At 33.2% G+C, this 15,973-nt stretch overlaps 1 protein-coding gene across 1 annotated transcript; it reads left to right on the top strand.

Annotated features, from left to right (window-relative positions):
- Nucleotides 1-1,372: 1,372 nt before the first annotated feature.
- On the top strand, nt 1,373-12,998 carry LOC100367742 (inositol-3-phosphate synthase 1-A-like). The gene is made up of 6 exons (XM_002739729.4): nt 1,373-1,512; nt 2,765-3,061; nt 4,041-4,421; nt 5,910-6,221; nt 10,466-10,823; nt 11,490-12,998. The coding sequence occupies exons 2-6, from the start codon at nt 2,792-2,794 to the stop codon at nt 11,792-11,794; spliced, it is 1,626 nt and encodes a 541-aa protein (XP_002739775.1). The 5' UTR covers nt 1,373-1,512; nt 2,765-2,791; the 3' UTR covers nt 11,795-12,998.
- Nucleotides 12,999-15,973: the final 2,975 nt, after the last annotated feature.

Below are 15,973 nucleotides of genomic sequence, written 5' to 3'. Positions count from 1 at the left end.
TATTTGTTGACAAATGAATCCATATTGTTTCTGTAATAATGTTCATCAATATTAAAATAATCTAGTAATGGTAAGTGGTCATTGTCATCATTAATAATGAAGTCTGACAGTTGAGCACTTCTAGCATTCATGTCACCCATGATTAAGACATCTCCCAATTCATTAAATTTGGCAATATCATTTTCTAAATGATCAAAAGTGTCTAAACCTGAGTGCAATGATGAATTATAAAAGCTTGACCCCTCTGGAGACAAGTAGCAAAAACATGTGTATAAATCTTTTTTAAAACCAAAAAATTCCTTGCTCATTTTAATCCACAAAAGATCTTTATGATTGCTATTGATTTTACTGAGACCCTTTTGGATTGCAGTTTTAAAAATAACCATAATCCCCCCTGAATTTCTACCTCTAATTCTACGTCTAACTCTATCACTACGAAAAAAATTAAAACCAGGAAAATCTAATCTACACTCACTATCTAACCAAGATTCTACAAATCCTACACAATCATGGTTTTTGATAAAATTTAAAAGTAAACTATCTTGTTGTTTACCTCCAATACCATGAATGTTCCAGGATGCGACTTTCAGTCTTCTCTTCATTTAAAGTGTCAAAATTGTCGCTATGTGTTCTTGTAATTATGTGTTCTTGTGATTATTTACTATCATGATGTAAGCATCATATGAATTTGCAATAAAATACAGAATGGAAAATACCTCTATGGATACAGTAAAACGTCTAGTAAATACAAATATAACTCAATTTTATTCTCAAACATTAACAAACATAAAAAACAGAGAAGAGTACAGCTGAAAACAGCAAACGATACAACACTATAGTGTGAGCTATAACTCTAAACATATCAACCCCGTGGTGTCAACATAACAACATATCGAAATGCCGGGGTTATTTTTCCCCCGTCGGAGATTTTTCATAGCACACACGGACGTGATTTAACGACAGGAATGGCGTTCCTGCGTTGTATGGGACGACTTATTCAGTTTACCTTTATCAGAAACAAGTTCTAATTCTTCGGTGACATTCACCCACTGGGAAATTATGATTCTGTTATCAGGGACATACTTATACACGAACTTTGAAGCAGAAGACAAAAAAACAGCACACCAAGTTCAGCGCAGAGGATTGTGGGACCGGCGATTATAATGTGGGTGGGTGAAGGTATCGGAATGAATGAGATTATAATAATAAAAGCCGCATTCAATATGAAGTTCATGAATAAAGCGTTGGCACAGATGCTGTGTATTTTACTATGAGTATCAGACAACTACAATGAAATTCAGATTAACTATCTAGAACAGAGAGGCCTGATTAACGACACGTCATCACGTTGTTCAGAAAAAAAACATCACCCCATTGATCACGTGATTATTTACTATATATCATCACGTTCTGATCTAACTCACCGCGTCTGTATAGTCCGTACAGGAGAGGCAACGACTTGATACGTGTTAATTTTAAAAATATTTCTCAACTGATCCAGATTAAAAACAGGTACGTAGTTTACGTTGTCATTGAAATACCATTATTTATTTACACTGACGCATCGAAGAAGGTTACAAAATTAATTGAAAAAACAAAGAAAATTAACACGATAAAGTCCAATAGAACAAACTACTTTATTTAAAAAAAACGGGCACTCAAAACAGAAAGAACAAGTTACCAAAATAAGATAATTGCCCAACCTAAGACTCAACCTAGAGCTAAACGAAAATTAGAAACTTGTTTCCATTTGCGATGTTTATACAAGCGAAGCTCGCAGCCGAGATAAATGAACGGGTGTTTAATTTTGTTTGTGAATGATAATCGTCCTTGATAATATACCGCTATGGTCGAGTACCGAATACTAGTAAAACTCTTCAAACCGCGGACATTTTGTATCTCTAGATGTTTTCCTTCTCACTTCTCATCCGTGTGAGTTTTGGTCGCAAACAGAACACTTCTATTCCTAAGGCAAAAAAAAAACAGCTTGCTTATCGTCATACAGAGCCGGCATGGATCAGGGAGCTATAGCTCCCTGCATGGACGTACTAACACAGTCCATGCCTAGAGGGAAATTAAAAACGATACGGAGACGGGATTTAATTTATTTTTTATATTGAGAATATTTAATAGCATAACAGGAAGATATTTGGTCAACGTTCACTATTTATTACATGCATTAAATTATGAACAGTATAGTAGTATATCATGTTTAATCTGAAACAGAAAACAAACATTTCCCAATACTACCGTTAGTGGCACACTTCACCGGTACGCAAGAAAAGAAACGCGTGAGTCGCTTGTTTCAATGTGAGAAGCACAAAATTTAGAGGAAATGTGAGTAAAAGAAGATAAATATGCCAACTATCCGTAATTTTGTCATTTGAAACAAACATCTTCAGTTTTTGATTTAGTCATCCCGGTTAGTCATAAGGGAAATCCATGTTTTTATTCAGGGGTGGTCCAATTAAATTGTTTGTGAATGACAAAGTGATTGAAAGATATATACAACGTGGCATGTCAATTCTGAGCAAATGTTGAACAAAAACAATTCTGTGACAGTTTTCACGGGTGTTTGATATTCTTACTCACCAACATTTTAAATGGTACATCCCTTACAAATAGATAGGACCAACTTAAAATGATTAAAAACATCCCCATCCCCACCCCCTCCCAACAGGATGGGTAGAAAAAATAGAAGAGATAACTAAAAACAACAATCTTTCGTGTTGAATAAAAATTATTATTATTATCTACATTATAGGTTTTATCACAATATCATCAATACAAAATGGCATTTAAAGTGGATAGTCCCAACGTGAGTTACACTGAAAATTTTATCATCAGTGACTACAAGTATGAAACAACCGAAATACTCCAGGACAATGGTACCATGAGAGCTGTACCAGTCTCGACTCAGTTCAAGTTTCGTACTGAGTGCAAGAAACCCAGAGTTGGCTGCATGTTGGTAGGATGGGGCGGCAATAATGGCACAACTGTTACAGCAGCCGTCATTGCCAATAAACTCGGTCTGTCATGGGAAACCAAAACTGGCATGAAGGTAGGATAGTGATTTCTTTTGTTAATTGTTGTACCGGTATGTGAAGTTTTACTTAATTAGGCCAGACTTTTATTATCCCTTGTTTAGCGCCGAATAAACAGGAGCCGAAAATGAAATAAAAATAAGCCCACCAACTTGTGTACAAAAAACTGCTAAAAACAAACAAACCCAAGTTGCATTTTCATGGGAGTATGATGATCAAAGTACCGAAGTCTCGCACAGATGAGAAACAAGGTTATACATGGAATAACATTTTATTTTATTTCTTCTCTCCGATCAATGATCTCACTTACAATTCTTCGAGAATCACACAAATCTAATAGAAAAAAAAAAATTAATTTTATTTTTTTCCGCCCTCCTTAAAAAAATTGTCTTATAAAAACTTGAGAAACAAGGAATACAAAAAGTCTGGCCTTATTATCAGAAAAGTTATATCGTCAAATTATTCTGATATGTTTTGTCTGCTCCAGTATGTCAAATTTACATATTTATAAGTCAAATTACCTAATGAAAGAAATACAATTCTTTGCTTATTACTCTCTTTGTTTTATTAGTAGCTGAGGTGTTTATGCACTTCTAAAAGAACAAATATGGTAATCTTTTCAATGCCAGACTCTTCCTAGCTGAAAGTTTTGTGCAAAATTTGTATTTATTTTTTTTAAATAATTTTTTTCAATTTTTTTCTGAATGGACTTAATTTTCTGTTCCTCACTGGTTATAATCATTATTTTAAATAAAAAATGTATAAAAATGTTATGTGGGTTTAATTTTCACAACGTCAATTTTGATGTTTGGTGTTTGTTAATTCACACACCAAAGCCAAAAGTACTATTTCTGTTTTAAAAATGTTAGTGACGAAACAAACTAATTTTGAGTGGTAAAACAATAGGTGACTTTGTAAGATACTGCATACAGAAATAGAATCAGCTTTCTTGGGGTTCCATATAATTGATGTATATTCGTAATCGTTTTTCCTTAGCATGCCAATTATTTTGGTTCTCTGACTCAAGCATCAACAATTTGTCTTGGAAGTGGACAACATGGAGATGTGTACATTCCTTTCAAAGACATTTTACCCATGATAGAACCAGAAGATATAGTGTTCGATGGCTGGGACATTTCCTCATTGGATTTAGCTGAAGCCATGGAGAGAGCTTGCGTACTGGATGTCCAGTTACAAAAACAACTGTACAAGCATATGGAAAAATACAAGCCACGCCCATCCATCTACTTTCCAGACTTCATTGCCGCTAACCAGGCTGATCGTGCTGATAATGTTCTCAAAGGCAGTAAGCAGGAACAAATGGAACAGATACGAAAAGACATCAGAGATTTTAGAAATGAAAATCAGCTTGATAAAGTGAGTGAAATTTATTTTGTCAATTTGTTTCAGGAAGAAAATAAAAAGCATATTGTGCCATGTTTTGAATATCTTCAAATTGAAATTGAATGTTTACACAACCACACGTTTATTTCTCTATGTAGCAATAACTATTCATATCCTTTTTATATTTTAAACATCTCTGTCTAGATATTTAATTAGTAGCCATATTAAGAGAGTCAACAAAATTTTCTTAAAAGTAGGAAAAAAAAAACAATTTCATGATGGGATAATAAGTTGATTACATTGATATTTGATTACAACTTTTTTAGCTCCGCTGTCGACTTTGTCGAGCGGAGCTTATCATATCCGTCGTCGTTCGTTGTCGTCGGCCGTCGTCGTCCGTGTCAATGTTTTACTTTTTCGACTTCTTCTTGAAAACTACAAGCCTGAATGCTTTGATACTTCGTGTATATGTACCTTGGGTAGACCTTTCTCAGATATGTTCATTTCATGATGATATCTTCAATTCTCTAATTTTGGTGAATATTTTTATCATTTTGGGTAAAAAGTGATATTTTCAACTTCTTGTTAAAAACCGCAAGTCCAATTGCTTTGATATTAAACATATAGGTACTATATGTGGACCTCGCTCACATTTGTTCATTTTGTAATGATATCTTCATTTCTCTAATTTTGGTGAATATTTTTGTCATTTTTGGTAAAAAATTATATTTTTGACTTCTTGTTAAAAACTTCAAGTCCAATTGCTTTGATATTACATATATAGGTACTACATGTGTACCTCTCTCAGATTTGTTCATTTTGTTATGATGTCTTCAATTCTCTAATTTTGGTGAATATTTTTGTAATTTTTGGTAAAAAGTGATATTTTCGACTTCTTGTTAAAAATCAATAGTTCAATTGCTTTGATATTACGTATATAGATACTACATGTAGACTTTTCTCAGATTTGTTCATTTCGTGATGATATCTTCGATTCTTTAATTTTAGTGAATATTTTTGTTATTTTTGGTAAAAAGTGATATTTTCGACTTCTTGTTAAAAACTGTAAGTCCGATTGCTTTGATATTACATATATAGGTACTACATGTAGACCTCTTTCAGATTTGTTCATTTTGTGATGATATCTTCAATTCTCTAATTTTGGTGAATATTTTTGTCATTTTTGGTAAAAAGTGATATTTTCGACTTCTTGTTAAAAACCAAAAGTTCAATTGCTTTGATATTACATATATAGATACTACATGTAGACCTTTCTCAGATTTGTTCATTTCGTGATGATATCTTAAATTCTCTAATTTTGGTGAATATTTTTGTCATTTTTGGTAGAAAGTGATATTTTCTTGTTAAAAACTGTATTATAAAGTCTGATTGCTTTGATACTATACATATTGTTCATTTTCTAATGATATCTTCTGTTCTTTAATTGAAATGTGCATTGCTAACAGCGGAGCTATCTCAGTCGAGAGGCTGCTTGTTTTAAATTTGAATGATTCCCTGCAGGTGATAGTTCTATGGACTGCGAACACAGAACGCTTCTCTGATGTCCGGTCCGGTCTCAACGACACTGCTGCAAACCTTCTAACTTCCATCAAGGAAGGTGAATCGGAAGTTTCACCATCAACTGTATTTGCTGTTGCTAGTATCCTGGAAGGATGTGCATACATTAATGGATCACCACAGAATACACTGGTTCCTGGCGTCATTGAACTGGCTGCCAAGCACAAAGTATTCATTGGTGGGGATGATTTCAAGTCTGGCCAGACAAAAATCAAGTCAGTCTTGGTTGATTTTCTTGTCAGTGCCGGTATCAAGGTAAGATGACTGATCCATGTCCTCATGTCGCTGTTGTACTATTTCACTGCTACCGTAATACCCCTATGCGCTATTAAATACCCCCTATGTTACTGTAAAACTGCTAATACCCCCTATGCTAATGTTACACTGCTAGACAAATATATAACCGACAGGGGGGGGGGGTACAAGTTTTAATATCTTCTAAAACTCACTTCCGTCGCTAAAGTTTAAGCTTAATTCAGTACATTTTGGTAGCAAAAAAAAAAACCCAATGTAAAAAACACAAAAGCCTAATGAAACTTGGTCATTCAGTAAATAAATAAATAATTAAATAAATTATGTTTTTAATTTTTAAAATGATCACTTTCTATTTTTCATGCCACCTTGTGTTTATGGACTGGTGATGATAACTGACTTAATTTGGCTTGTGTTCTTCATCATTTAAATCTGCATTGAGTCAATTTTGAAAGATAGATGATAAGGCCAAATAAATGAAATGAATGAAAAACACACACATCCAATACTTTATTAAATATATTAAATATATAGAAATTAAATATAAACTTATATAGAGTTCATGTTTTTAAAGATGTTTAAATAATTTTGTTTGATATTTTGTCTTGGTTTGAACTGAAGTTGTTCTGGTGACAAACTTAACAGCATTTTTTGATGAAATAATGAAAAACGCAAATATGAATGCATCTCTGATTTACCAGTTTACTCAAAGTATGCATTCATCAGCGTTGTCATCATAGCATTAAACAAATACTGTTTTGTTTACTACCAAAATATTTGTAACATATTGTTTTAACCAATATACATTTTGAAACAAAATCATCAAAGAATACACAAATTTATCTACCCCAGTATATTAATGTAAAATACTTTATTTTTGCTTGGAATATATTTTGGCTATTTTCGCTGAAGGGATGATTCAGTAAAAATAAAATCCGACAAATACACTTTTTTTTCTATATTTTACATTCAACTTGTCAAAAATCAGTGAAAATAAATTCCATACAAAACACCCAAAATGTCTTTTCAGCGAAAATTTATTCCAGCTAAAATAAATTATTTTTCAATACCTCTTTAAAAAGGTAAAGATTGAATAAAAGGAAAACTGGATCTGTCTTTTCCATGACAATTTAACCTTACAAAATGGCTGAAGCAGTCTACTCTCATTGCTGTAAATTCACCCTTACCTTGCCCTCCCTGGTCTTACTGGTTGTCCAAATGTATAATTAGAATAAGCTGGCATATATCTGCTTCATTTTCATGGCTTTAGAAAACCGCACCATAATTCCGTGATGCATGTTAAACTATGGATAGAATATTTCTAGTTTACATGATTAATGATTTGATAATATATTCAGAATCTTATTCAAAAAGCAAAATGATATTTGTTTGAACTGTAAGGTCGCTTACTATGCACCGATATCATTTAGTGCTTCTCAGACATTTATCCAGTGTAGATCCGAGTTGGTGTCAAAATATGCAAATTTTATGCATGATATATTGATAATACAATACGCAGCATGGTCTCATGTTTATAGCACTCTTGTTGAATGTTGCAGATGTAGTGAACCCACTTTCACGGTGGAAGAAGAATCAAAACAGCTGGCATCCAGTGTTCACTGAAACAATCCTATGTGTTCGTTCATATATGCATGTTGTGAATTTCTATGCTTTGTTTTTATGCATGATTAATGTTAATTGAAAATTTGTATATTCACCGCATTAATGCATACATTTCCTTCTTCGGGACCTTTCCAATTCTCATCTTCCTCGGGACCTTTCCAATTCTCATCTTCCTCGGGACCTTTCCAATTCTCATCTGTACACATACCTCTGTTATGGTATGGTATGTTTTTCTGTTCCTGACAAATTGTGCTAATTAATTAACCCTGTAAATGCCAAAGTCAATCTTTTGAACCTGCATTCACAAAATAATTTTTTTTTTTTCTACTACTTTTCAACAATTTTGATGAATATCTAAAGATAATTGGAAATTACTGTAAATTAATTTTCAATGCTAGGAATTTTTATGATTTGATTTTATGGTATTCATGAAAACAAAATTTTGCGAAAGTCGTCAACACTTACTCATACAAAATTTCACGATTTTCACTGACGCAAAATTCGCTAAATTGTGAATCATATAAACAAAAATGACGAATTTGACTATTGGGCAGACCAACATGTAGAAACTGAGACGTTACAAAGCTTAATAGATAATTTCTTTGGTGACTGAAAGATATCAAAGGAGTCACCTGTGGTAATTATAGTGCATGTTGCGTCCAGGTCAATACTTGTACTCGTGATTTCAATTAGAAGAGCGCATTGGATTGTGGGAAAATCAATGTTTATTTTAGACAAATGTTATAAATGCAAATGCACGGCAACCACCGCTCTTTAAATTCGATTTACAATAAATTTGATCCAAAATTAATAAACATGCTTTAAAAAAATAGTTTCAAAATACTGTGTCCAATATTTCGACGGGAACATTTTTAGCTTTCATGCGTAAAAGTTTTTGATATTAGAAATTTGTTTTCCCAAATTATTTTGCATGTTTGTTTCAGCTGCAAGGTGGAATTTTTTTTTATTAGAAGGGTAATAATTATTACAATGAGATTGTATGCCCCCTTTACATTGAACATCCCCACCCTCCATTACTGGCCACTAACAGTCTGCTTCTTTTGCTTCTGTAAAAGTCCTTTCTTTCAGTGACCTGAGCGTTCATGTGCTACAGAAGTTGCACAACAATTTGATTAGCATAAGGTGTCTGTATATATTGTACTCTCTGTGCCATGGATTTAATGGCACCATTGAGGTAAAAAAAGACAACTGATTTACTTTCTCTTTTTCTCTTTTGTAAAAAATAATGAAACAAAACATATTTATTATAGGCCATAAAAATTGTCTTTTTTTTTTGAGTGAGTAGACTGTTTTTGAGTGACAGCTAGTCAAATATCTGAGATTTGATGATGTTTTAGTATCTGCCAGACAAAAACCGGCTACTCACTTCATTGAAAGCTGAGTTTGATGCCTATAATGAAGTCATAGAACGATTTTTTTTGTGTGAATCTTGTACATATATGATGCGTGATTTCAGTTTTCCAGTTTTTCTCAATTCATTAGAGCATGAACATTTTACTATGGTGTTGCCACACAGTATAGGCTATTGGTATTTTAATTGTTGCACCAATGTTAGTTAAATTAGATACAATTTTCAACTAATAAGCCGCATATACAGTACATTGTAATTTTCCTGCAGCAAAAATAAGATACTTTTAAAAACACTAAACATTAAATATAGTTTTCAAAAGAGTTTAAGATATTTGGTTTTGTCATTATATTGACAAAATATCCAGCATTTTTATTATCTTCAAGTAAATACACCTGTAGCTAGAGCTACTTTTGTAAATGAAGCCCCCATGTGCATTGTGATATTCCCATGATGCATCTCACCTCAGTCAAGGCATTTGCTCCATGCTTAGAAAGATGATACGTACATCACAGCGTAAAATTTTATCATCAATCACAACTGGAAGTTAGGCACATATTAGGAAAATGGAAGTATCAGCTAGGCTGTATGAAATTTCAATTATTCCCTCAATTATATTTACTCATTTATATTACAGTGTTGACGTACTTACTGTTTAAGGCTTTAAAATTTATGCATTGTTTTAAAATAAATTCCATTCCTTTCCCTCAATTAGTATATTGAATCTTTACGGTAATTATGTATTAAAAAATATATTTTAAACTGTTATCTGTTCTAAAGAGACCAATACCCATAAATGAAAAAATTAAAGAGCCAAAATTACACTAAATGCAAAATTGAGAAATATAACTCAGTTATACTTTAAACATTAAATCGGTTTTACTAATTACTTGAAGAGATTGGACCATTACCTAGTCATAATTACTGATGTAGTGTTGCTCTATAAAATAAGATAAATTGCAGTATCCAGATTTCTAAATTATTGAACCCAAGCAACAGCTGTTGCTAAGGTAGAATGGCTTTATTTTAGCACAGAAGCTGTCAGAAGGTAAAATTTCTGTTTTCAGGAAAAATTGTACTTCAGTGTTGCTATGGTTTCACTACACATCAGTGTTGCTATGGTTTCATGTACAGATCCATGATTTAAGCAAACGGATCCTGAATGTAACTAAAATACTATATTCGAATCTTGAAATTAAATTATTTCAACAAATATTAATTTCTAACATTTTTTTTTAATCTTTTTGAATCACAGCCAGTTTCCATCGTCAGTTACAATCACCTTGGCAACAACGATGGCAAGAATTTGTCGGCACCCCAACAATTCCGTTCGAAGGAGATCTCCAAGAGCAACGTAGTTGATGATATGGTCCAGTCTAATTCTATCTTGTATGAGGAAAATGAGAAACCAGATCACTGCGTCGTCATTAAATACGTACCATTCGTTGGTGACAGTAAGCGTGCTATGGACGAATATACCTCAGAGATTATGATGGGCGGCCACAATACCATCGTGATGCACAATACGTGCGAGGATTCGCTTCTTGCTAGTCCAATCATATTAGACTTGGTTATCCTCTGCGAGATGTGCCAGAGAATCAATTTCAAGACAGGTATATTATTATTTTTCAGTAAATTGTGCTTTCAATACATGTACATTAACATTGACTTTCAACTGTTTTTGAACTGAAAAGTATCCATATGAATTCAAAGCCGGAATATAGTCCATTATACAATTCAGTTACTATCGGCCCAGATGATGGGGCATTTCCCAATTTGATAAATTCAATGTAGGTACCAGCTTCAATTTTTTTTTTAATGTAATTTTCATTGTTATTTATTGTCTATTTATGTTTTCGTTTTGGTTTTATTTGCAGCAAGTAAAACAAACAAAAAATAGTTATGAATAAACAAAAATAACAATAAAATAAATAAATAAAAAATAAAAAAATTTGAGCCTATATGTACATCAGATTTTAATCAGATTGGGCCATAGCCCAAAATATCCAGTTTAGTGAAAAATTACAATGTATGAGAATGGCTTATGATTACCAAAAACTGCATTTTATTTACTGGTACATTGTACAAATTTATTATATTTATAGATGGTATTGCTGATTTTAAACCACTTTATTTTCCGGGATAAATGTTCTCGAATGGTGTAAACAATAGTTTTGTTTTGTAATGAAATTAAAGGATGAAGGAGTAGTTGAATAAATTCTGTTTTTGTGACCGTTGTTGTCGTTGTTAACGTCTCTTATTTCACCCTTTGGTTACAGCTAACAGTGATGACTGGGAAACTTTCCACCCAGTGTTGTCCATCCTCAGCTACCTCTGTAAAGCCCCGCTTGTTCCCTCGGGTACACCAGTGGTCAATGCACTCTTCAAACAACGTGCCTGTTTGGAAAACATCTTCCGAGCCTGCATCGGACTACCGCCAATCAACCACATGACTCTGGAACACAAAGTCAGCACACCACTGCCAAAGATCGCTGAAACTAAAAAGGTTGAGATCACCGAAAAGACTAAACCGGTTATTTTCAAGACGATGAAGCAGGCTTCAGCTGTGCCATGTGAAGAATAAGACAAATTCTGAAATAAAGACTATGCAAGGATTTAGAAAACTGGTTAATTATAGAGTGGGTTTTGTATATAACCACTGTCTTATACACAATTTAAATTCGCAGATCTCATTCTGTGAAATATGGATACATTATATAAATCTAATATGTGTCACTGAGTTTCCATGTCTAGGGTTCATTGAACATTTTTTTTTAATTTTTCTACACCTATTATCAATATTATTTTAATGTATTATTTATCATAAGTTTCAAGCAATATTGTCACAAAAAAGATCCCCTAACTTACAGAATGTTGAAAAACTTTAATAACATTAGACAGACCAGACTGCAGACGCCTTTGACTTCACAATAAACAGAGACCCCCTTGCTAAATATTGCATTTACCCGATACATCCTTAAATTCATCTATCCTCAATTCTAATTACATTTTAAATACTGAAATGCCAAAGACCTGTAAATATAACTAAAGTTTTTCAACAATTATGATTACTGTGAAAGAAATGGTTTTAATGTACCTTATTTATCTGATTTAAAAAAACAAGAACATTTCTGAAGTAGAAGCACACAAGCCAAAAATTGCATTTATTGTATGCAAAATCATTGAAATGTGAATGTAGACTCATCTCAGTCATTTACATAAAGATATGTTTCTAGCAGTAAAAAATATGAGATACATTCTAGTAATTAACCATGCAATTCATTGCTTCATTGATAAAAATTTGAGTTCAAAATAAGATTAACATCAAATATAATTATGTAATTGGGTCTAAAATTAGTTCAGAACTTCAAAAAATATTTTGCTTCAATATTTAGAAAAGAAATACCAGTCATGTTAAAGTGTACATCATGAATATAGGTAACAATGATTTATTGCAATTTAATTTGGAATGTCTGCACTCGACAACTATATTTTGACAGATTATTTCTGCGTTTATGTGATCAACTGCATTTTTTTAACAAGGAAATCAGCACCCATGTCTTAAAGATGACAAATTATAAGAGGATTTATCACATACATGTATCAGCTTTTTATATCAGTATTGTAAATAAAAGAGCTCACCAATATTAAATGTTTTTAGAAATATAATGTTACATATTGCAAACGTTGGGCTCACTGTAATGACAACTTGGTTGGGTACTACCAGTAATATTTTGCTGTAAAATCATAATCAATAAATCAATAATTTATATTATAAACAAAAAAAATGTATTGTCTGCTGGAATTAATGAATTTTTTACTCCCGTGTGCGAAGCACAAAAAGGGAGTCTTTGCAGTTAGTGTGTCTGTCTGTGTGTGTGTGTGTGTGTGTGTGTGTGTGTGTGTGTGTCTGTTCCACTGATATCTCAAGAACCATACATTGATTTTTGATGAAACTTGGTGCATAGATGCTCTGGGCCAATGCGCAGATTTGATTAGGTTTTGGTAAAAATCCATGCACATTAATTACCTAATTTGCATGATAATTAGCTAATTTTTAGCTGTTCCATGACTGTTCCACTGATATCTAAAGAACCACCCATTAGATTTTGATGAAACTTGGCATATATATGCTCCAAACTAATGCGCAGATTTGATTAGTTTTGGGTAAAAATCTGTGCAATATTGATTACCTAATTTGCATAATGATTAATCAATTTCTGGTTTTTCCACTGATATCTCAAGTACTAATCATCACATTTCAATAAAAGTTGGTACATAGATGTCATAGGACACTGCACAGACCTGATAGTTTTTAGGGTAATATCAGTACATATTAATTACCTAATTTGCATAATTAATTAATTTTCGGCTTTTAATATTTCAAGTAGTAATCATCACATTTCAATAAAACTTGGTACATAGATATCATAGAACACTGCACAGACCTGATAGTTTTTAGGGTAATATCAGTAGATATTAATTACCTAATTTGATAATTATTTAATTTTCAGCTTTTGATATTTCAAGTATTAAGAGCAAATGTCTGTAAGAATCAAACAATGGTGGCAGGGGTCAAAAAATAGATTTGGCTCATATTTTGCACAGTGATAGTACTTGGTCCACAACCCCTCAAAATAGCTTTCTTTTAGATCAAAATCCTTGTTGCCATGGTAACGGGCAAACAAACCAATTTTCGCATCTCAAAAACACGGAAATCAGCATATTTTACGGCACTGTCTCGGCAACACCTTCAAACCTACCATAAATACAAAACAAGATCTGAATAGACCAACGTTTTGGCTTTTTCAAAATTGTTGTGCAATTTCAAAAGACATACATTTTAGTTCTTGGGCAGCCTGAAAACAATTAGATGTTTCAAGTTAAAAAAAAAAAAAATTTTTTGCCCAAATTTGCTATAATTGACGCTCTGGTATTTTTTTTGGCTTGAAACTTGTACCATATATAGATAATTGGAACATCTATCAAAAGCATTTTTGCAAAATTTGGTACCTTGTTTGGTTGTCACGTGACTGTCCTTAAATTAGGCCACTTTTTGTGTGTTGCGAAAATTGTGAACTTTAGCCATGTTCAAAGTACGCTACATGACGAAGTAAAATATATTTCTAATTTAACTTATTGTCAAAGGTGAATCTATGCATTGCCTATCAAATGAATGCTTGCAGAGTTTCGGGTCATGAGGTTCGATCACGTGGTTGTCCCTGAAAGTAGGCCATTTTTTAAATTTGACAAAAATTGAGAATTTTAGCTTTGTTCAGCGTACACTACATGACGAAGTAAACAATAATTCTAATTCAACTTCTGGTCAAATGTACATCTATGTATTGTCTATCAGATAAAAGCTTGTAGAGTTTCAGGTCATGACGTTCAGTCACGTGGTTGTCCCTGAAATTAGGCCATTTTTTAAATTTGACAAAAATTGAGAATTTTAGCTTTGTTCAACGTACGCAACGTGACGGAGTGAATACAAATTCTAATTCAACTTCTGGTCAAATGTACATCTATGTATTGTCTATCAAATAAATGCTTGTAGAGTTTCGGGTCATAACGTTAAGTCACGTAGTTGTCCCTGAAAGTAGGCCATTTTTTGCATTGTGAATTTTCAAAGTATGCAACGTGAAAAACTGAAGAAGAATTCTGATTCAACTTCTAATCAAATGTACATCTTTGAATTTTTTACTGAATAAATGCTTGTAGAGCTTCGGGACATGACATTTAATCACATGGTTGTCCCTGAACCATGTTCAAAGTATGCTACTGTACCTGAAAAATCAGAATTCTAACTCAACTTCTTCTTAAGCCAGTCAAGTAAATGCTCGTAGAGTTTTAGGGAGTGACGTTTAGTCCCGGGAGGTCTCTGAACATAGGTCATATTTAGACATTGTGTATCAACTGAATGTTAGGAACGTTTGTTCTCGTGTCAGTGTTCCTTTTGATATGCATTATAGAACATAGCTGAATTTAAAACAATATCTTAGTTTCTTTATTACAAATTGATATTTACACTTATAACAGAGTCAGCGCTTAACTGAACTTTAAGTTAACACTGTAAGTGCATTATCAGTCATTGTACCGGTAGTACCAATATAATATACATTGGACATTGACAATGTTAAAAGAAACAAACGATTCAAGAGGCATCTTCTCCAAGTAACATCCTAACAGCATTTATCTAACTAAGCCTACATAAAAACACACAAACCTCTACGTCTTAGTACACTCTAGTTTTACACAAACCAGGCAGAAACTCAAGTACTCTCGAAGTTTTGCAACAAATGCCGACTTGCATCGACGGTCAGTGATGGAGGATACGTCGACATCAAAGTGCTTGCAAATGAACATTAATGTTACTATGCCAATCTCATACAGGCCTCCCCTCTTTGCCAAGTCACAAAGGTTGAATGTATCGTACAAGACATGGTGACATAGTTCGACGTTTGTGATGATTTTCTCTTGTATGCGACTGTTGGAGGATTTGATTACAGTAGGGGCATGTTGCTCCTCCTCCTCCTCCTCCTCAGAGTCTTCTGAAACTTTACGGCGTTTAGCTGCCAGTCGGGAGAAATAGCTAGAGACTTGCTGGCCATTCAAAAAGTCCTGCACCTGGAATAGCCGTTGGCCTTGTGCATCACGCGCATGCCTCATCTCTTTGGACACAGTAATGGGGTCTGACTTTCGTCCAGTAGCTTGTCCAAGCCAAAACCGCTTATCAAGGTCCTTTTTTGCTTGTGGCTAAACCAGA

This window comes from Saccoglossus kowalevskii, chromosome 2 (genome assembly GCF_978046115.1).
Source record: "Saccoglossus kowalevskii chromosome 2, keSacKowa6.1, whole genome shotgun sequence".
Taxonomy (NCBI): Eukaryota; Metazoa; Hemichordata; class Enteropneusta; family Harrimaniidae; genus Saccoglossus; species Saccoglossus kowalevskii.
Note: the sequence above shows the minus strand (reverse complement) of the source record. Positions and strands in the feature narration are given on the sequence as shown.

Coding starts and splice junctions, on each gene's coding strand:
- LOC100367742 (XM_002739729.4), top strand. CDS start 2,792: ATGGCATTTAAAGTGGATAGTCCCAACGTGAGTTACACTGAAAATTTT. Junction 4,422..5,909: donor ATGAAAATCAGCTTGATAAA/GTGAGTGAAATT, acceptor GATTCCCTGCAG/GTGATAGTTCTATGGACTGC. Junction 10,824..11,489: donor GAGAATCAATTTCAAGACAG/GTATATTATTAT, acceptor CTTTGGTTACAG/CTAACAGTGATGACTGGGAA.